This window comes from Dipodomys spectabilis, unplaced genomic scaffold, assembly GCF_019054845.1.
Source record: "Dipodomys spectabilis isolate Male_0828 unplaced genomic scaffold, ASM1905484v1 ptg000071l, whole genome shotgun sequence".
NCBI classification, from domain to species: Eukaryota; Metazoa; Chordata; class Mammalia; order Rodentia; family Heteromyidae; genus Dipodomys; species Dipodomys spectabilis.
This window is the reverse complement of record NW_024870748.1, coordinates 4,468,209-4,492,418: the sequence shown is the minus strand read 5'-3', so window position 1 is coordinate 4,492,418 and position 24,210 is coordinate 4,468,209. Positions and strand designations below refer to the sequence as shown.

Genomic DNA, 24,210 nt, shown 5'->3' with positions numbered 1-24,210 from the left:
CAATGTAGTAGGGTTCCCTTTTGGCCACATCCCTTCCAACATTTGTTGTTATTAGATTTCTTGATAATGGCAATTCTGAGAACTCCATGATATGGAAACAAGAGGATATTTTCCCCCTTTTTAGTGTACTGTTTGCAGTTATTTCTATTGTCTTTCTTTTTACCCCCCCCCCCCCCCGGTTTATTCCCTGTGGTCACTGTTTCTGGTATCGGTACCCTTTCCCTTGTATGTAAATATATCTGATTTGGGGAAGGGAAGGAGAATCACAGAAATGATGGGACAAAAGTTGAACTAATGAAACAGCTATACTCACTAGAAGCAATGTTGAAAATGAACTATAATTTGGGAGGAGAGGAGTTGGGGGGAGGGAAAGTTGGAGAGGGTAACACTTTGAAATGAAATGTATTCATTACCTTACTTATGCTACTGTATCCCCTCTGTACACCACCTTTACAATAAATAAATTTTAAAAATGTATATATATATATATATATATATATATCCTTAAAGACCAATAAATTAATTGAATAGTTTCTATTCAGTCATATATCTAAGTATAGAGGATACAATGAATGCAAAGTCACATGATCCATCTCTTCTCCTAAATGAGTAATTAGGTCATGACTGTTCCTTCAATTTAGTTCCTGCACTGAGAATGCATTCCAAACTCTACATGACCACAGGTCTCTGGAACATCTGTATCTAGCTATTATTTCTATCTTAATTTGTGTGACATTCTTTTTCACAATCCTATTCACAGTGGTCCATTCTCTGGCTGTTAGAAGCATCCATTCTTAGAATTAAATCTATCCAGTACACTTAAAATAAACAGAAAAATAGTCCTAGTATAATATGAAAATGTGTCTATAAAATACAATCAAAGTAGCATTTGTGAAGATTCATTAAGGAAAATATTAAGATATTATGCAAATTTAATATCTGAGTATAGTTAATGTGACTATTTCCCTTAGCTTATAATCATCTTTCACCATGGCTTCTTCTAAATGATAATTCTGAATTGGTGAGCTTTAAATTCAAAAGATTTTAGCTATGATATTCATATGACTTGAAAATGCAAGAAATTTTCCATGCTTATATTCCTTGTAGATCAATGACAAAGCAGTATTTATTTATTTATTTACAATGTAAGTATATGAAAGTTCAATGAGAGAAGTGTGATAATTGTTGAAATAATATGAAACAGGAATGTTCTATTTAATGAACAATGAAATTTAACTCATACATATTTAGTCCTATGTTTCCTACTATCCTATCAAAAACATAAAGATATTCATATTTCTGTCTTTCTGGGCAAAAGAAAGCATTGAAACAAAAGATTTAAGTCCCTATCAGAAGCACATGAAAATGACTAGATCCTAACCTTTCATGAATTCATTCATTACATGCAGATCTTACTGAAAATGCAGTTTTGAATAGCTCGTTAAGTAGCGAAAGGTAGATAAATTCCAGTGTGTTAGGTAAAATAAACAGGAGTGTAGGGAGAACAGGATCAAAATGCAGTATGGAGAAGAGATGTATAATCCATGACGGGAGAGGGGACTTCTCTGAGAGTCCTGGTTATCAGTGGGGTCTATTGTCTGTTGAGGAAAGAAAGACTTGGTGGTAGGAAGTGGTACTCCAAGAAGAAGGAACCCTATTGAGAATGGCCTAAAAAATATTAGTTGGTTTAGAAAGCTTTAGGTGTTTTTTAAATTATATTTTCTTTACTTTCAAATAATTGTACAAATGAATTGTCATTTAACAAGGCAGTTTATGAATAAAATGGTTCTTGATCATTGTTATCACTTTCAACTTTATTCCCCATCCTTCCCAAACTGACTCCTCCCCTCAATTATTCTTAAATTTTTAGGATATACATTTAATTTTATGACTGAATTCTTCCACCTTACTCTATTCATTCTTCTATTCCCTTCTCTTGACCCTTCCCTCCCTTTTAGAGTACCTGCTTCCTGCTTGTTATTGTTATACTATGAGTTCAATGTCTAAAGATGTATAACATTTGAATTCTTTCCTGAATTGACAATATTTTACTTATTGCATTTGTGTACACTTGGATACCACCCCAGAGTGTTTATTTACATATTTATAAATTAATTCTAGGTTCCACATATAAGAGAAAACATGCATCTTTTAACTATCTGGGCCTGACTTTCTTCACTTAACATGATTTTTTTCCAGGTCCTTCCATTTCTTCATAAATGATGCACTATCATTCTTTCTAATGAATGAGTAAAATTGCATTGTGTATATAAACCCCATTCTTTGCCTATTTAGCAGAATAAGCCAAACTAAAAGAGACATATTCTTCATTTAAAATAAAACTTTCCATAATACATGATGTTGAGGATCCAAGGAAATGGATTTATTTTCTCCTTATATAGGAGAAAATAAAACTTAAATACAATATTTTAGCATAGTTTTGATTAAAGTGAATATTTTCTGAGCTTTATGGTTACCAAATATTGCATATGGAAATTACAGTTTCTCTTAATCTGCTTAGAAGACTGATGCAAATATTAAAAATTAATGAACTAACAAGATTGTTTGTTAATGCCACATGAAAGTACTAATTATATATCATTTCCTGCTACAGCTAAACCCAAGAGACATCTTCTAAGAAACTGTTTAATAAGCTTCTTCACTGGAAATGTGAATATAGCTGAATTGTATGATGATTTTCTAGTAAATAGCTCTCATGCTATCCCATCCTTAAATACAGAGAAAAATAAATACAGAGAAACCCACAGGATATTAAATGTATCCAGTAAACAAACTTATTTTTCAGGTAAAGTGCTTCATTAATATATTTACACCTCATATTCAAAAATATTTTAAAAGGTAGATTTCGTACTGTACTGTCCTTAGTCTGCATCTGCAGCCTTATCATACTAGATGTTTATAGTGAATTTCAGTGTTATAATTTTAATATTTTAATAGTATAATGTATAGCAATATTTTCCCAAAGTGTATCTGAAATGTTATCCTAGTGCTTGTGTTTTGGGATACTATCTTTATTTCTATACGCTTCCCATTAAAAATGTTTATCACATAGGAGAGAAGCTTCATGGCATTCCTCTTTTGTAGCAATATTATTAAAACAATTGCCTCTTGTCAAATTTATTTTCAATTTATTTTTTCATATGAATCCATTTGCCATGTGTGATGGTAGCTTTCTAGCAGGTAATTTACTGTTGAGAACCTGCTGGTCTTTGATCATTTGCTGAATGGTAATTATTTTTTAATTCAGTCGACGCTGAATATGTGGTTTCTCGAAACTAGGATTTGATTTTTAATGATTTTCCAGTCTTATTGTATATGGAGGTGTGTGGACTTATTGGTTATCAACATGGGCCACAATTAGTATTTACTGCTTCTGTAGACCTATTAGAAAAAGCCACTGAACTCTGAGCAGATACATTAGAAAAGTTGTTCTTCCTCAGATATATAGATATATATGTATATATCTGAAGATATATATATACAGACTACAGATAGAATTTCAATTCTAACTTGTACACCTTTGGCCAGACAGTCTTCTGCAGGATACAAAAGGCATATTTCCATGTTCTGTGATTCTATTGTTAAGACATATTTTAATATGAAATAATATGATGTCATATAAACCAATTTATTAACAGAGATTTTCAGGCCAATTTAGGTTATATGCTGTTTTAAGATGGCTTACTATCCTTATTTCCTCTTCAGAGAAGTCTCTCTTTAAATATTTAGCCCACTTGTTAATGGAGTGGATGTTTCTTGGAGGATTTATTGTTGGAGGATTTATTGTTGGAGGATTTAATATTTTGAGCTTTAATTATAATTTAGATATGAGGTTCTTGTCTGTTGTATGACTAGTGAAGATCTTCTCCCAATCTGTGGGCTTTCTCTTGATCTTGCTAGCTATGTCCTTTGCCATGCAGAAGCTCTGCAGTTTCATGCAATACTATTTATCCAACTTTTCTTTGATTTGATGTGTTTCTGAAGAGGAAATAATAATTCCCAATAGACATGTGAAGAAATGATCAACTTCTCTAGCCATAAAAGAAATGCAAATCAAAACAGCATTGAGGTTCCACCTCACCCCAGTTAGAATGACTATAATCAAGAAATCTAATAACCACAGATGCTAGAGGGGATGTGGCCAAAAGGGAACCCTACTGCATTGCTGGTGGGAGTGTAAACTTCTTCAACCTCTCTGGAAAGCAGTATGGAGGTTCCTTAAAAGACTCCACATTGAACTCCCCATATGACCCAGTAATCCCACTTCTGGGCATTTTGGGCATTTACTCAACAAACAAGGACATACTAAAGTTTATTGCAGCATTATTTACCATAGCTAAGATCTGGAACCAATCCAGATGCCCCTCAGTAGATGAATGGATCAAGAAACTATGGTATACACAGACACAGACACACAGACACACACACACACACACAATGGAATTCTATGTTTCCATCAGAAAGAATGACACCACCCCATTTGTTAGGAAATGAAGATTTGGAAAAAATTACATTAAGTGGAATAAGCCAGACACAAAGAAACATAGGTCCCATGGTTTACTTTATTTGCAATAACTAGTATACAACTAGGATAATCTTACCAGAAAAACAGAAAAGGTCAAAAGCTATGTACATATGACCATATAAGATGATGCTAAGTAAAATGAACCCCAAGATAGGGACACAAGAGGGTTTTTTTGTTGCTGTTGTTTTTAATGTACTATGTGATTTTTTTTGTTTCTTTTGTATGTTCTTCCACCATGGTATAACCTCCTTTGTTACTGTATTTGATTGCGGTCCTCTGAATCTTGCATATACATTTTTCTAATTTGGGGAGGGGAAGGGAAATAAAATGCTGAAATAAGGATAAAAATTGATCCATTGTAACAATAAGATGTACAAAAACACTATGTTGAAATTGAACTTTACAACTTTGGGGGCGTTGGTGGAAGGGAGGTGTTGGGAAGGTGGGGAGGGAAAGGGTAGTAGGGGAAATATAAAGGAGGGGGAAAGTATGCTCCGTAGGAAATATACTCATTACCTTACTCATGTAGCTAACATCTCTGTACATTACCTTTAAAATACAAAAATATTAAAAAAATTATAAAACAAAAATATGCCTCAACATCATTATTTGTTTCAATACTCTATTTTTAAATTACTTGCATTCAAGTGGAAAAAATGTGAAAATGAAAAGATACTGAACTACATATTGTGATAATCTTAGCATCTCTGTTCATTCCTAAATCAGACACATGGTTCTTCTACATGTCCCCAACACTTTTCTGGTTTTAGTTAACATATACTGGTTCAGACTGTAAGAACTAAAACTGGTATTATTGTAGTTTGGTGAACATTATGAGTGCTGTCAATATGGCGTAGTGATAAAATACTGGCCGAGCATGTATATGGCTCTAGGATGGATGGCTAGCATGCTGAAACAGTGAAGAGGGGAGAAGAAGGGAGGGGAAAAGAAGGAAGGTAGGGAAGGGAAAGAGAGAGGAGTGGAGCAGAGAGAAGGGGAGGGAAGAGGATTGAAGGGGAGGATAGAGAAGATGAGGGGAGGGAAGAGTAGAGGAAGGAGGGAAGGGAAGAGGAAAAGATGAAAAAAGTAGGAAAAGAAAGAGGAGGAGGTGGAAAGATGAAGAAAGAAAGTAGGAATGAATGAAGGAAAGATAAAGAAATTAGAAAGCATTAAATTTAAAAGTAATGGATCATGATTTCCCTGATATGCTGATGTTAAATTTAAAATACAAAGAGATATGACAAAGTAAACAGGACTCATCATTTTTAAATGACTCCATGACCTCACATATGGTATATATGCATGTGCACATCTGAGAGAAGCTAGGAGGAGGGCACAGCATCAGAAGGAAAGAGGTGAAAAAATACAACAGAGGGCCCATCAGCTGCATTGGACATTGATAAGTGAACTAAGCAAAACAGGGGCAGCGATGGGAGGGAGTGAATGAGAGAGAAAGAGGGAACTACTGACACTAAGCAAAAGGAAAGACATGTACATATCACCCGATTTGGAACAAATGGTTGTACTGTCAGTTTATAGAGTTCATGAGCTTTATAAACCATGATAATGACAATATGCCTTGTGAAGATTAAAATTTGTTTGTGACTTTAGCTAAGTATCAATATCCCACAATACTGTGATATTTATGATATTTATATAATCACTTAGTCTCAATAAAGAAAAAATTATGAGAACATACAAAAGATTTGCAGCCTTCACTGTACCATACTGCTTTATCTTACCTGTTGGAATTTGATTTCTTGTGATTAAACCTGTGTTAAACCTGTAACATAAATCAGACTCCATTTCTGGCTCTGCCACCTGATTTTTAACCTAGATGGCCAGTCCTGCTCTACTTGTGATCAGTGTCTTGTGATAGCAAGTGTATATAACAATATCAAGTCTTGACTCATATTACTAATATAGAACCTTATCTTGGTCAGGAAATAAAGGGAAATAATAAAATGCTTAAATAAGGATACAAGTTGACCCATTGTAACAATGAGGTGTACAAGACACTATGTTGAAAACAAACTTTACCATTTCGGCGATGGGGGTGGGGATGAGGAGCTGGGGAGGTGGTGAGGGAAGGGATGGTAGGGGAAAAACAAAGGAGGAGGTAACAATGCTCAATAGGAAATGTACTCATTACCTTGTTCATGTAACTGTAACCCCTCTGTACAGTATTCTTACAATAAAAAATGTACAAAAAAGAAAAAAATATAAAAAATTTTAATCTGCAAAAAAAGATATAGTGCTTTTGAATTTATCTCAGTTGAATTCTTAATGTATACCTCTATAACTGTTTTTAGCACAACTCAGTTTTTCGAATTTCTCTTTCTGTGTTTATTTATAAATATAGGCATAAATTATAAAATTACGCTAGTATTGTGACCTTTAACTGTTTTTAGTTCAAAGCTCTGGAATGCAAAGCTGAAAGATATATTAGAACCCATCTATTATTTCCTTACAATGATCTTAATTGCAAAAGCAAAAATGGTTACTTTTTAAAACTTTTAAGTATTATTAATCATACCCTTCTGGATTTGTGTATCTTCTAGAATGCCTATAAAATAGTTAATTATATTTGTCTGATATTATTCTCATAGTGGCACTTTATTCAATCCTTTAAATGTACTACAATTTCAATTAGACAATTGTCTGTTTTGGAACATTTAGTTTAGTTCCAATTTTTTGCTGTTAAGATAAGCATATTGCAAGCTAAGATTAACATATTGTAACCAAAACCTTTATCCATATCCGTTATTATTTCTTTAGGCTAAACTCCAACAAGAGCGATTCTTGGATCAGACAACACCACAATTTCAAGGCATTTGTTTAATGTTGCAAATTGCTCTCAATAAATGTTCTGTTATTTATACTCCCACATGTAGCATATGAGAGGCATCCATGTTCCCAAACCCTCTCCAACAATAAATGTAGTTAAGTAAAAATCTTTGCCACTTCAATAGATAAGAAATTATCTCTTCTTAATTTGTATTTTATCATTAATTTATCTATTTTATATATATTTATTTTTTATATTTATTTATATTTATTATTTTATTTTTATTTGCAATTTTTTTTACCACTTACCCTTTTCTTATAAGGATCGAATAATTTTCTAATTTGTCCATGTCAAATCTTCATAAGTCAGAATTGTTAAAAAATTATCGTGATCATAATTTTTCTATTTGCCTTTTGACTTTTAGTTCTATGTATGACTATTTTGACAATTTAAATAATGTGTTCTGATAGTTTCTTATTGTCATGAAAAAGACCACGTTCATAGAAGTATTCACCTACATTAAAGATACTTTTAATATTTGTACATATTTTTCATTTGTTTGCATTTGTTTTTCTTACTATAGTGTTGAAACTGGCTGCACAGCAAGTGCAGTGAGAAATAGTATGCTTGGTTTTCATGAGGCCTTGTGTTCAATCCACAAGACCGAAAGGTAAAATATGGTGTAGAAGAAGATTCTGCACATAGCTATTGAGCCTTTGTCCACTACTTCTATACATATCCTCCTTTGGCTTCAGTATGTGAATGTCTAGAGTCCAGTATAATTTTTCATGTCCTAGTTTGTGTGCATTTATATATATGAATATATATGAATTGTTTACTGTTAATAGGCACATTCTAGTTACCACAAATGGGGAAACCATACTATGTTTCTTTGACTCCAGTTTACTTTACTTAATATAATTTTCAGAAATCTTTCCACTTCCTTATGAATAGTACAATATCATCCTTTCTGATGAAAGAATAGCTATGTGCAGATGACCATACAAAATAATATTCTAGGGAATTAATTCCAAGTAATGGAAACTAGAGACATTTTAGTTTCCATTGTTGTTTTTTTTGCTGTCTTTTCCTTTTGCTTGTTTGATATTTTGTATTTGTGAGGGTAAGAAAAGGACCATAAAAGGTTGAACAAGGATGAACATATACAATAGTAATACTCACTAGACACTTTGTGGAAAATGAACTGTATGCCTAAGGATGGGAAAGGGAGGGAAAAACTGGGAGAGAGCAAAGGAAGTAGAGACATGGTTCAAAAAGTTATACTAATTACTCATTACCTGATTCATTTAACTATTTCCCCTCTGTTTATAAATTGAAGACCTAAATAAATAAGGGAAAAAGTGGAAATTCCAAAGACATGATCATCTGCAAATTTACAATATTAAAAATGGTATTCAATAACTGAAAAAAATTAATTTTCTCTTCATGCTCAATATCTTCTACATACATTTACTTATTTATTTTCTATAGAATCTAGTGCAGGCTATTATTATAATTTAAATTTCAAGTCCTTGGATTCTATGCTTTATCCTGGTGTTTGTTTGCTTTGTCTTAGACTTAAATAAGTCTAAGACAAAATTGAATGACTTCTTACCAATTTTATAGCCACAGATTCATGTCCCTTCATTTTTTTTCCACTGATAGTCAAAGTAAAATTAGAGTTACACTACAGTTAAATAAAGAGGGCACATAGAGTATGCAATCTCTGCTTCACTTGTATATACAATAAGTTTACTTAATGTATAATAAGTAATGGAGAATTGAGTTTTTATACTATTTTGTATTGACACATCCATGGCTTTATTCTACTGGTGACATTAATAATGTTAACTATGGAACTGGAAATATTTTGATGCATAGTAGTCTAAATTCAGTTTGTGAACATGAGTAGGACTGAAATAACAGCTCATAAAATCTCTGGAGACATTTTTAAGCCTTTTCATTTTGTAGATATTGAATGATCTATGGTTCTACTGATGATCTGTAGAAAATTATCACATATTTTAAAATTATGAACATTTTTATGAGTTTTTCCAAAAATGACTACTTTCTGATATAATATTTTTAAATGTTTGGCTTAGATATAACACTGTTCTCACACTTTTTCAGAGTACATTGCTAATTAGCTGTTTTAGTTAGCTATTGAGTTTACCAGTGTGGGTGAATACAACATATAGGATTTTTATAATGAAATGAGGTAGAAATGTTAACCAAGAGTACTTGGTTTCTAGATGAAGTATGTTTAAACAAAGTCAGCAACTCTGCCTCAGAAGATTGTGAATTAATGAGGGTGAAAGGCAAAATTAAAAAAATGATCAGTGTACTTCACTAGGGGGAAAAGATCTAAATTAAAAAAATAACTCAAGGCTTATTATATTTGAAAATTTCAAGAGAAAATGTTCCTGTTTGAAACTAACTCAATGCATATCTAATTTACTGGTGAAATTTACCTAGATGATGATATGTTTGCTTGTCAAAGTCAGTTTAAGGGATTAATGAATCTTACACCAGAAAGTTCTTCTACTTTCACACTGGGAATATGAGACTGGCTTCTATCTAAGGAGAGATGACATTTATAGGAAGGAATGAAGCAATGGAGATAGATTCATTTTTAGGAAAGTTAGATAGTGTTTCCCTATCTACCTCATTCCCAACCTGTCAAATGTGTGGCAACTACACATCATGCTTTCTGTTATGAAACAGTTAATCTTTAACACATATTTTTATTTTCAAATCGGCCCATTTTGCTTTCTCAGGTTATGTTCTACCACATCAAATTTATTGTTACTCCCCCACAATACTTCCAACTTCCAAATTCTTCTTACTTGAAAGCATTTCATTTCTTCTTAATAGTTCCTCCACCTCTGTCTCCTTTTAATTTTCTGTATATCTCTTATCTGTTTTTCTCTTTTCCATAGACACATACAATATTCATCAACCTTCATATTCCCAGTGTTGCTTTGCTTGTAAATGACAGTTTCTACAATCAGAATCTTAGATTGTTAGCTATAAATGTATGTTTTCCACTAAACGATATGATTATAAAACATTACATGTTTGATCAATGCTCTTTCTATCAGAATTGGTGAATTTATGAATTTCATGCTATTTTATTTAGGAAAAAATAATTTTCAGAATTGTAAAAACTATACCTCCTTGTAAACAACAGTAAAGTCACTATAATGAAACTAAGATTTGAAGATAATTTATTTTACAAATAGAGATAGTGAGCATGATTTTCCCCTGAATTACAGTGAGGTCTCTCATTCAGGATAAGAATGCACATAGATTTAACAATTACTGACCCAGAGTTGCAACTTCTTAGGCACTTTATAAAAATACATGGAAATCATCTGAAAAGCATCTGAAAAAAGCTAAAAATAGAAGCACCACATGATTCAACTATAACACTTGCAGATCTATGCTGAATAAAAAAATGTCAGCATATAAATAGTTACCACACCCCCAAGTTTCCTGTAGAATGATAGCTAAGATACAGAAATAGGAGAGATGCTCACCATTAAATAAATAGTAAAAAACAGTGCTTAAGTAGATAGAATTAAATACATTATATAAAGCAAAATATGCCAAATGAGAGGAAAAACAAATATCACATGATTACTGTAATATATGAAAATAATTATATAAGCTGAAAGCAGAAGAAGAACTATTAGAGTCTAGAAGGGGGAAAATATGAGAGGGAAATGGGACATAAACTTTGTGCATGTATGCGAACTGCAGCATAAAACTTCCTAATGTAAAAAATGTCATGTACTATAAAATATAAAAAAACATAAAATATTTGTCAAAAAACATTAAAAATATATTAAAATGTTGGAAGATGTTGGCTCACACTTGGAAACCTAGCTATTAAGGAGGCTGAGATCTGAGGATCGTGGTTCAAAGACAGTCAGAGCAGAAAAGTCCATGACATTCTTATGTCCAATTAACCAACAGAACACTTGAAGTGGAATTGTGGATCAAAGTGGTGAAATGGTAGCTATGAGTGAAAAGCTCAGGGACCGGGCTCAGGGCCTGAGATCAAGCCCCTTGAGTGACAAAAAATATGGACATATATTTTTATGAAATACAATATATTTTATATTGTATATTATATAAAGTATAATATATTTATAATACATATATATGCAAATCACAAACAAGTACATGACAAAATGTCTGGTGTCCCTACTCACTTCAAAGTGGAAATAAAAACCACAATGAGCTATTACCATATTCTATTAAGAATGAAATATGTGACATAATATATTTGCACATATATGTGTGTATGCATGTAAATATGATGAAATACTATTGAGCCACAAGAAGAATGAAAATTGGTCATTTGTGAAAATATTAATGGAAAAATCACTAGATTAATTGAAATATGCCAGGAGCAAAAACCCAAGAACTACTTGATCCAATTAACATGTGAATTCTAAAATCGTTGATGTCATAGAGGTTGAGAGAGTGAGATTGGTATAAAGGTGGACCCACTGCAACAATGAGATGTACAAGACATTATGTTGAAAAACGAACTTTACAACTTTGGCAGAGGTCGGGGGGGTGGGGGGAGACTGGAGGGTAGGGATGGTAAGGGGAAACAAAGGAGAAGGCAACAATGCTTGATAAGAAATGTACTCATTTCCTTCCTCATGTAATTGTAACCCTTCTGTATGGAATTTTTACAATAAAAAACTTATTAATAAAAAATAAAACTCTGGACAACAACAACAACAAGGAGAATGGGATTGGTTACCCAGGACTAGAGAGAATAGAAAGGAGAGACTGTTGTAGAATAGTTGATCAAAATACTATGTGACAGTTGGGTGCCAGTGGCACCCTCCTAGATATTTAGGAACCTGAGATTTGAAGATTGTGGTTTGAAGCCAGCCAGGACAAAAAAAATCCATGAGACTCATACCTCCAATTAATCATCAAAAATCCAGAAGTGGAGCTGTGGCCAGTAGTATAGCGCTCACCTTGAGCACTAAAAGTTCAGGGATATTGCCCAGTCCATGAGTTCAAGCCCAGGAATGAGAACAAAAAATGCTAAATGACAGGAAGCAACAAGAAATTCTGGCATTCTGTTTCACAGTAGAGTGACTAGAGAGAACAATTTTATATATATATATGCTAGAAAATGGATTTTGAATGATTTTTACCATGAAGTGATGATATGTAACTTAGGAGGCAGGTGTGTTTATTATCTTTAAACATCATAGAATACATGTATGCACTAAAACATTATACAACATCTCATTCGCAGGCATCTCTCTGTTTTTAATATATCAGTTAAATAAATACATAAAAAGAAAATGACTCTTGGATTGCTATTTATATGAATTATGTGAACTTCATTTGATAGATGTTTTAAAATATTCATTATTACAAAAATAAAAGGAAGCATACTGTGGTAGCATACATTTGTAATCCCAGCAGTTTGGATGCTGATGGAAGAATCACATGTTCAGGTCCAGCCTTGATGATCTACTATGACTCTCTCAATCAGAGAATCAAATAAGTAAATAAGAAAGTAAAACATTATGATTATCATACCATCAACAGTCTCTTTAACGTAGTTTGATCCAATTGTTTTTGCTTTATGACATCCAATTTAGTTCATTTTAAAATAGGGCATGCAAGGTGTTATAGCATTTGTGCAATTAACCAATAATAGAACTTATTCATTTTTACCTGTCTAAAAGTTTTTTGTCTCTGGGTTTCACTTAATGATCTTTAAATATGTTTGTTTGACATAGTCATATATTTAGGGTCTTTAAAAACCATCATCTTGCAGTAACAGTTGCTAACGCACAAGACATTTTTTACAGAACAGTGTGACAGGGACTAATATATTTCTCACCCACTGTGTATGTTCTCTTTAATTATTTCATAATAGCCACACAGTAAAGATCTTGTTTCATGGTGAAGATAGTACAAGAGAACATAAATTATTTGGTCTTCGTTAGGGCTCTTTTAAAAATAATTCTCAGAAGAATGAGGTGTATGTCACTCTGGTTTATGAAAGATTATAAACTTAAAATTCATAGCATTGACCTAAAACCTTTTCAGTTTTCTGAGTTCTGTTTGGCTACATATAAGGATTTTCTACAAATTGTGAACAATGGAAAACAGAAATGTATAATGAATCATACCTGGAGACTTAGAAAAGTTCAAAGTTGTACAATTTATTATCTTCTAGATAGAAGACATTACAATCTTTTATATCTTCCAGTATCTTGGACATTAAAATTGTGATGCTATAATTTGGACAAAGAATAAAACATGCACTACAAATAATAAACATTATGATACAGATCTTATGAAACTGGTTATAACACAGAAAAGTAAGTACTTAAGCCATTTTATTCATTATTTGAATAAAAGCACATTCTGTTGATGCCAATATTTTGGTACTGTATTTAGGAGACATTCAAACCATACATATTGAAGAATATTGAACCCATTACTTTGTGAGTAATTTTAAAGTGGGTATCATGTAATAGAATTAATATTAGTTCAGAATAATTAATAATAATTTTAAGATACATCATGTGTTTCAAAATAGGTGGTGTGCTGTCATTGAGGATACTAGCTAATGTGTTAACAAAGTGATCTAGTATTTCTCCATAGAAGCCAGGAATAAATAAAATATTTGCATTTTAATTGAATTTGAAAGCAAGACTCTTGGCCTATATGATACATTCATTTAAAACTGCTATATAGTCATAAAGTCTGAAATAATAAAAAACTAAGAAATATTAATAAATTTACTACTCGTTCTTATTTGCTGTTTACTATAACTTTGGTGTTTAGAAATGACACAGGAAATAATAAGCACACATTGTGTTAGAAAAGAGAATAGAGGGTTCTGAAAGAGCAGATTGTACTCTGGAACTTTCCTATTACAGTAAATTTCTCATGGATGGCTGTAATTGTAGATGAAGTCTTTTTGAGTGTTTATCTGTGTTACTACTTTTGTGAAGGAGAGAAGATTCTGTCCTGTTGTCACTTACCACACCTTTTGGCAAGTCTGGAGATAGAGCACTGCTATTAACACAACAACTTCATTTCTTGTCAAAATATCTTTTAACATCTGGCTGAAAAGATAGTTTGATGAATATAAGAATGCCCAGCTTCTCTGTTCATTAAGGCTGAAAATTCAATAAGTGTTTGGTACCCTGAGACTAAGCTACCTCATAGTGAGCAGCTGTCAAATGATTTGTGGAATACTCCTGCTCAACTTGCCACAGTGAATTGATGGAATCCTGCCAGCTTCAGGACATGCACAGAGTGAAGGGAATTCTTTCAAGCACTATCCAGATGCTCCTGCTAAGCTTTGTACCACCACCTGCACATTTAGAATGACCTATTATGAAACAAATGGAGAAAAAAGAAACGTCAGGAATCCATGAATCTTTCTTGTTCCAGCAGCAAATAAAGTATTATTGACACTAAACCTGCTTCAATTTTAGTAGGTATTGTTTAGATCTGCAGGTTTTGACAAATTTTATAAGACTTAAGTCACCTACACTGTCAACACAACATGAAAATGCTTATTTGGAGAACTTGTCAAGATGTTTTTAATTTAGTAATATACTGGTTGCTCATGTAGGATTGCACTAGGTTTTAAAAGTTTTCTTTTTCTATTCTGTTTTCTTTCTTTTTGCTTTTGTAGAGGTTGAATATATAAATATACTATGTACATACACGAGGAAAGCACTTCAGTTGAATTTCAGCCTCTTTGAGTATATTTTTGAACTAAATTCTCACTATCTATAACGTGACTAGCCTCAAATCAGTATCTATATTGAAAGGTCTTTCAGATTGTTGAGATTATAGACATACTTATCCACATATTTAATTTTCAAGTGGTCAAAATGTCCATTCTCATATCCTGTGTTCAATACTCATGTTGTCACTTAAATTTACAAAATTCACTATCTGATAATTTTGATTCCCTCTCAGAAATATCTTTGTGATGCGGTGTTATAGAAAATTCTGAGGAATGCAGAACAGGATCTGCGAAAATAATTTCATATTTGTAACACAATTCCACTTGCAAGTTAAAGTTCTGGACATGCAATAAATTTTTGGGCCAAAATAACCATAAAAACCCTTGCCACAGTTTACCATAAACTGTGGACTTTGCAAAAGTGACAAATTGAGAAATAAACATTTTTTTCATATTGAAGCAATAATCTAAAACATTTCTCTTTCCCCCCTCTTATTTCCTTACATTTTAGCTTCCTTTCATGTGCTGATAGAATGCCTCTCACCTTGGTCTCTTCTGGCTCATTTTTTTTTTGCTCTTTAATTTTTTAATTATTATCTTAAGTAGTTGTACAGAAGAGTTGCCATTTAACAAAGCAGTTTATGAATACAATATATTTTGATGAATGTTACCCCTTTCAACATTCTCACCCAATTTTCCCCTTCCCATTTCCACAGCCAATCTTTTTTATTTTGTAGGATATACATCGTATTCTTGTCTGACCTCTCCCCTCTTCATTCATCTATCTTTTCCCCCTTAACTTCAATCCCATCCCTTTAGGGTACTGCTTCCTTGTATGTTATTTCACTGAACTTCGTTTTTGGCTTTCTAAGGAATTATACAAGTGAAAGTCTCCTATTCAACAACAATTAGACTTTTTTTTATCAAGCCATGCATATAGTATCACGTCTCTCCTGCTTTAAAAAATTCTGATGAAACACAATTCTAGATGACTCTTTCCCTCCTCTGAATTACCACTCTCAAAATCATCCCTTGAATGGCTCATTTTTCTTGTTTGTGTACTTTCCTTTATTATGTAGACTTTGGCTTGCCTCCATGGACTTTGCCTTGCCTTTATTTTTTCATGCAATTATCCATAAATTCAGAGAAACACTCAAATAGATATGTACAAATTTCCCACCCAGATTTGGCCTAGAAGGAACTCATCTGCTTCTCTCAGTAACAGTGCCGGGCAGTTTGTAGCAAGCATTGACAGAGATTTAAGCAAGCTGTTTAGTGAAATCACTAAACACATATGATTCCATTGCCCTGAAGGTAGAAAACAAAATCCAAGACACAGACTTCTGAGTCACATTAAAAAATCAAAATATTTTAAGGGTTCAAATCTTTATTGATTTTCCAACATGTAAGGCACATGAGGGCAAAACAAACAGAATATGAGAGGGCGGAGTGATTCAAATATGATCACGTGCATGAATAACTTGAAGCATTTCCTCAAGCCTTTTTTTTCTGCTTCCCTATTTGCCATCATTTGAACTCTCTCTTCGGAGATGAATGGGGTCTAATTAACCCAGGATGATAATGGGCAAAATAAGGTGACAAAGGGGCCCCAAATATGGGCGGAGAAGCAAAAGCAACAGGTGTAGTGAGAAATGGCTTGAAACTCACTGCTTGCGGAGGTATGAAGCAATGAGCAGAAGAGAAAGGAAAGCCTAGAAAACTTGAAGACAAAGGCACGGGCCTTTGCCAATTATCCACAGGGTGATCTGGCCGGTGGAGTGGAAAAGAAACATGAGCCAATCTCCCATTGGAGGGCATTTTAGTATTTCTTGAAGGTACTTCCATCATTATTCCTGATCTAACGGTGGGGATATATGGAGGGTTTCTTACTTGTGCACCCCTAGGTGGAAAGATCACTTTGCCTTGTGGCAATGATGCATAGGATTTTATGTTATTTCCACCTTTCTTAGCAGCCCCATTGTGGACTCTTGTGCCCCCTACCGTTGGTGTCAGAGGGCTATGAGAGAATTCTTGGGACTTATTAATAGAATCATGTTCCTTTAGCCTCCTGCCTGCCAGGCTTTCAGAACTATTTATTTCTACTGTTGCTAAGGAATCTTCTGCAACAGCAGCTGTTAGCCCACGGGGGTATCTTGGAACTCTTGAACCACCAGGAATGCAGGATCCTCCGCTCTCAGTGGGGCGCTGTGGTTGCTCTCTTGGCAGATCTGTCAGCACTATGAATGGGGGTCTCACTGGGACAGGAGGGTGGCTCCAGGTCTCTGCACCATCCACATCACCCTTCATCGCGGAAATTGGGCATTGTAGAGTAACAGCACCATGAAGCAAACTGTTCCCATTTTCATCAGCTGCTAACACTTTTGGTGAAGGGACATGCCCTCCAAAGCTTGCAAAAATAAGAAAGACAGAATCTAATAAAAATGGAAATTCAGTTACCAGAATAGAGTTTGAAGTATATGATTGACAAAACTGACGAGTACATCAGGGTAAAAGGAGTGCCCTCTTTCAGCCAACAATGCAGTCAATAAAATATTTTGCCACAGATCATTTTCTAGGAGTCTCCTTTAACATGAAGCTACACAAACACCCTTCATTGCTACTCTGTGGCCCAACTCCCTTCCCCCACTTCACCAAGACAATAGAGAGTTTAGATGAGCCCAATATATAAAATTCCAGTGCTTTCAAGTCTATGTAGTATCTATGACAGACCTACACCCAGTGTTCAGATTCTGTCAGGAGTGTTTAGGAAAATCTACTCAGGGAAGTCACTCCTTTTTTGAACTCCATAGAATTGAAAGAAAGTTGATTTATGCTAACCAAATATTCCAGTTTGTCTTTATGAGGCATCATATATTCAAAGTAAATTTTGTTAACATTTTCCTTTCACTTACCCTCATCTTACATCATTAGAATAAAATTTTGGCATTACTCTTTAGGCTCAAAATGTAAAACATTTTTCCAAATTATATTAAAAAATCTTTAATAATTTCCATTCTTATATTTAGTAGTCTTATTACCTAAACATACGTATACTTTAATTTTGTCTGTTCCATTCTCACTTTAACCAATTTGTCTGCCCTTAATTACACAGTAAACCAATTCGATTTGTTTTTGGCTTTCAAAACAACAGTTGTACTCAGTTTTGTACTTACACATTGCTAGTACAAGCCATGAAGAGATATGATCAGGAGTGCTTTCATGAGAAGATGAAAACCAGCTGAACACTCACGCAGGCCAACTCAGTCTGAAAAAACAATTCAAGCTTCTGCTTTAAAAAGCCTTGACAATCTGAGTGAATCCCAGGACCAACTGCTTCTCTCTAGACTTGAAATCCTATTACTGAGGTAACCGGTTGCTAGGCAAGGGTGGGACAAAAGAGAGTGGGGGGAAGGGGTTCAATCTTATGACACTCCTTTGAAGCTAAATGTGAGACTGCTTTGGCACAGTAATAGATGGATATTAAAGACCTTCCCTAAATAACTTGCTGCAGGCCACTTGGAAAGAAAAATTATTTTAAGAAGGATGTGGAAGTCATGGAATCATGAGCTTTGTGAAGAACTACTTCTGAAGATTTGGTTATAAAAATTAGTAGGACTCTCCCTAGAATTTGGAAACATAAATATTGAGGATTGAACTAAATTTCCTGTTTGGGGAACTTATTTGGAAACAGTGATTTGAGGCTTAAATTGTTTTTCAATCTGAGAAGATAAAGCAAAAGTAATACTGTAAAAAAAATCTTTGTAGGGCTGGGCAGGTGGCTCAGTGGTAGAGTGCTTACCTTGCATCCATGAGGCCCTAGGTTCCATTCTTCAGCATCACACAAGCAGAAAAAGCTGGAAATGGCACTGTGGCTCAAGTGGTAGAGAGCTAGCCTTGAGCTGAAGAGCTGAGGGACAGTGCCCAGGCCCAGAGTTCAGGCCCACAACCGGCAAAAAAAAAACATCTTTCTAAGGAATACTTGATCTTTTAGTTTTTGTCCACTTTGTAGTTCTGTCCTTCGTCCTGCCTTCCAGTCTTGCAGCTTTGCATACATATGTTTATGCACCTATATGTATATGTGACTCTGTATTAGTGTATTTCCTGTAATGGAGCTCTGGTAATGTCATTGTAGGTGAGAATGGGTGATAATAACCATAACAAGGATTATAAATTTATGAACATCCACTCAGATTTTGCCTTGCAATGATTTTATATAATGCAAGTTTGATTCTTTCAGCTTAAACCTCATGTACCTCTTACAGTTTACATTTTCTGCCATTCATCTTCAAATTAATTGTCCAGAAATTCTAAAACTATACCATGAGCTACGATTTTTAAATGCCATAACTTGGATCCATATATAATCTAAGATTCATGCAATGCAGATTAGATGTTAAAGATTGTCTTTTTGATCCTAAATATCAATATCAACAGTGAAGTGTTCTTTTTTTCTTAAGGAAAAATAAGAGATTTTCCCAAACGACAGGTTTCAGTTTACAGTAAATGAGGTGTGTGTGTGTATGTGTGTGTGTGTTAGAGAGAGAGAGAGAGAGAGAGAGAGAGAGAGAGAGAGAACAGAGAAAAGCAGATGGAGAATAATGCCTAAGTATAAAGTTCTAGTGCAAAGAATGTTCACTGTTGTCAGGAAACACAACTCATGATAGAAATGACCTTTTAGGTCTCTGAGACCACATCTTCCTGCCAGGGTGCCTTGTCTCTCACTATACACTGTTGAAAGTTTTTTTTTTTAATCTCATTGAAAAATGAAAGTGTCATGTTACTAACACATTTCCCAAGAGAAATCTGTTCACTAGCCTGGCATCGTTCAATATTTAGAAATCTTTAGATTCCCCAGTTTCAGTTCTTATTCTTGCTTCAGTTTTTTAATGTTCCTTGTTCTCATATAGAGGAAAATTTATTATTAGTTATATAATGGTGATAAAGTTTAAAGATGCTTAAGCAATTGTCATGTTTATCTACTTTTTATGTATAAGATATTGCTTACTTTTGATTAAGTAATGAAAATGAAATCATAAGAAATCATTTTATGTCATCAAATGATTAAAATTAAGTTATTTTTAACTTAGAAATGGTCATTGGTGAAGTATTAACATAACTGGGTCTCATAAAATTGAAGTTTTATATACCAAATATCTGAGAAGAGTAAGAAACCCCATAATATCCTCCAAATCTCCAATTTCTGTTATAATTGTGATTACATTATCTCATGCTAATATTTTTTGAATTTTTTTTATTATGAAAATACCATAGAGAGGGGTTACAATTACATGGGCAAGATAATGAGTACATTTCTTACCATGCATTGTTGTCTCCTCCTTTGTTTCCCCTTCCCATCCCTTCCCATCTCCCCACCCCATTCCCTCCCCCCCTCTTCCAAAGTTGTAAAGTTCATTTTTCAACATAACGATTTGTACATCTCATTGTTGCAATGGGTCCACCTATATCCCTATTTAAACAGAAAATGTGGTATATATACACAATGTTATTCTATGCCTCTATCAGAAAGAATGACATTGCCCCATTTGTTAGGAAATGGAAATACTTGGAAAAAATTATATTAAGTGAAGTAAGCCAGGACCAAAGAAACATAGGTGCCATGGTTTCCCTTATTTGCAATAACTAGCATATGTCTGAGACAAGCAGAAAAGGTCAGATAAGTTGATGTTAGGTGAAATGAACCCCAAGATAAGTATTCAAATGTTTTTGCTTTCATACTAATATTATAACTTATTTATGTGACAATAAAATATATTTACTTAATGCCTATTGCAAACATTTACTGTAGTGTTATGTGTAGATAATACTAAACATTTAAATGTGTCATTTTTAGTAAATTCAAGTAATATTCACATTTTCTAGACATAAAATAATATTCATAAATGATTAAAACATGGTATAAAATATTTGATATTTGCTACATGGTCGGAGATAAGAAAATGATAGAAATTGAGAAAATAGACCTATAGATTGTAGGTTATTTACATCATATAAATAGTATTTACATCATGTGACACTTAGGCACTGTCAGTTGAATAATGGATATGATACACATGGATAGAGCAGACATTCTGTGTCCAGAATGAAGAACAAGTTTAAAGTTTACTACTTCAGGTTTATGAGCCAAACTAGAATTCCAATTTAGTAGAAATCAAAACAGAAAGAGCCACTTGGACCCTCTAGAAACAGATGGTAAACAAGATTATTAGTAAAGTTTTGTATATCAGAGAATATTCTTAAAAATACACAGTATAAAGTTAAAAAAGAGTGTAGAATCACCTCATAACCTATCTCTTGTTAAAAAAGAGTAAGGCTACCTAAACCATCCATTGAGCTTGTCAAATGAAGCAATGAAATTTATACTTTTTTCCTTTTAAGGGACATGTTGAGGATTTGCAAAGCAATAAAAAAATACCAACATAGATGTGAAAGCAGGTAAACTATAAAGACCTTTCATTATCAAGACCTCTAATTTCATATCTAACCTCTGGACATTACTCTTATCTATTAAAAGATTTGGAGAATTATATTGAAATGATATGAATGCCCTATAAGGATATGTTTACTTCTACATAACAATTATGGGGGACATTAAAATGTGCTTGTTATGCTACGTTTTGTTATTTTTTCAAAGAAGCTTTGCAGGTATGTAGGTTCAGGCTGTCATTTAAAATATACTTTTTCTCTTTATATCCTAAAAGAATTAGGAGATAAAGATATAAGAATAAATTTCTCTTTTATTCTTATCACACTAATAAGGAGGTGAAGAAGTGATTGTCATGTTGATCTCTGGGGAGAGAGTTTTCAAAAAATCCTATTACCTTACCTTCAAAATGTACCCATGCCTGCAAAAAAGATTTCTAAGTTTAGAATGTTTGAAAAGTACTTCTAGAAAATAGAACAGGTATTTTTAGGGGGTTATATTTCTCCAATTTGGCATACTAAGGCATAGGACTCATGAAGGCATGGCATTATCCTCGAGTGCTTTGGACAGCATTATTCTGTTGTACAACTAACTATAGCCAGTAGTCTTGTCCTCTCTGCTGTCAGCTGTCGTGAAAACTATGTGTGCTAAGTGATGAGGCTGAACAGGTGAATGTGATGTTTTTTTACCACCAGTACTGGCAGCAACAACTGGCAATCTATCACTCAATGCTAGACATATTTTTTCAAAGTTCAATAGACCATTATTGCATTTACCAAGTGCTTTGTTTCAAATTTAAACATAGTATGTCATATATATATATAAGTATATATGAAACACACTCATGTTTTATATATGCATTTGTACATTTGTTTGTATAATACATATCAGATAACTTATGACAATTATTCTAAAAGAGGTTATATTAGAAACTGTCGGAAATTCTTCCATAATATATCATTCTAATTTTTCTTGCTTTTCTGAAATCAGAACTGGAAATTAAGTAGCAATGCCATATGTCAGACAAGAAAAAAGAAACTCTTTAAAAGAAACTATTATTGATACCCCAATATTAAATTCATCTCCTTTTCTGTCTGTTTATCTAGTCATTGCTTTATATATCCCAGTGAAACTGCAAGACACCTATTACTATTGAATCCATTTAACAGTTAAGGGAAACAAGAGTTGGAAAATTTAAGGAATACTTTTCTATGTTCCCACAACTAGTAAATCGCAGATGATTTCCACAGAATGTTATTTGACACATTACATATTTCTTCCATGTAACCACACATACTCCTAATTACAGTTCTAGGTTAATTATATAAATGTCTCAGATCAAAATATGTGTAATAGATTTCATTTAGTTTATTTATGCATGAACGCATTAATATCCATCTAGAGGTATTTGTACAAGGAAGAAATCATCCATGCTGTGTAATGTTCACATTCCAGAAAGCTTTCCAATGCTGACATGCTGAAAGTAACTGAAGCATTATGCATCTGGAAGTAGTCCAGCAAGATGGTGGAGATTGAAACTCCTGCCATGAAGTAAGTGGGATAATGACAGATGAACCTACTTGGCCATACAGAGGCCCCAAATGACTATTCCTGAAGCAGTACAACCAATATTAAGAATAAATTAATGTTGAGCTCTTGAGCTGAAAGTACAAAGATGATGAGGCAGGGTAGCATTCAGCTTATAATTATGATAAGATCATCTACTCTCAAAAATTAAAGAAGCAAGGAGATAACAGAATTGTGTGTAGGTTCATATGTGTCTTCCCATGTGGTCATATTTGTGTTGTATGAAATTGGAGGAGGATTTGAATCTTTTCATTGAGATGTTAATAATAACTCCAAAACATATATTTGCAATTTCCATAAATATTTTAATTTAAAAACATGTGCTCTATGTTTATATATGTATTTCTTATAAATTAACATTCAAAGAGACAAAAAAGTAAATAAGGAAATTTAATGAATAAAGTTACAGATTCAGATAACCAATTGAGCCATAATATTTTTAAATAAACTTAGATAAGACAAAGAGGTTTCACTCTCACCCCTTCCATCATTCCCCTTGAGTCTGTCCCAAGCCAGTCATCCCAAATAAAGTGGTATCATTTTCATTTACATTGAGGATTATGATGGTATTTACCCACACTTCTCTCTGTTTCTCCATTTTTTGGTCACAAATTCATAATAGTATTAGCCATTTAAATATGTAGGTACAGTTATTAAATGCCATATAAATTTTCATTGATGGGTCAACAAATTAGAATACCTTTAATTTCACGAGAACTTTTTTATTTTTTATTTTTGAGGGCCGTGGGGCTTGAACTCTGGGCTTGGGCACCTCTGGGCTTGGGCACTATTCTTCAGCTCTTCAGCTCAAGGCAAGCGCTCTACTGCTTGAGCTACAGGGCCACTTCCGGTTTTCTAGTGGTTTATTGGAGATAGGAGTCTCACGGACTTTCCTACCAGGGCTGGCTTTGAACCACATTCCTCAGATCTCAGCCTCCTGAGTAGCTAGGATTACAGGTATGAGCCACCAGCACCCGGCTGAGAACTTATTTTTTAAAAAAAACAAAAGCCATTGTAGATTAGATTCAACTCGCTTATCATTAAGAAAGATGAATAAATTTGTGTTGAAAATATTTTATAGATTATTA

The 24,210-nt window shown here is 33.5% G+C and overlaps 1 protein-coding gene across 1 annotated transcript; it reads right to left on the bottom strand.

The window, feature by feature from the left end:
• Positions 1-16,620: 16,620 nt before the first annotated feature.
• On the bottom strand, positions 16,621-17,400 carry Prr32 (proline rich 32). Its single transcript, XM_042682418.1, has one exon. The coding sequence runs from the start codon at positions 17,398-17,400 to the stop codon at positions 16,621-16,623; it is 780 nt and encodes a 259-aa protein (XP_042538352.1).
• Between the last annotated feature and the right edge of the window lie 6,810 nt (positions 17,401-24,210).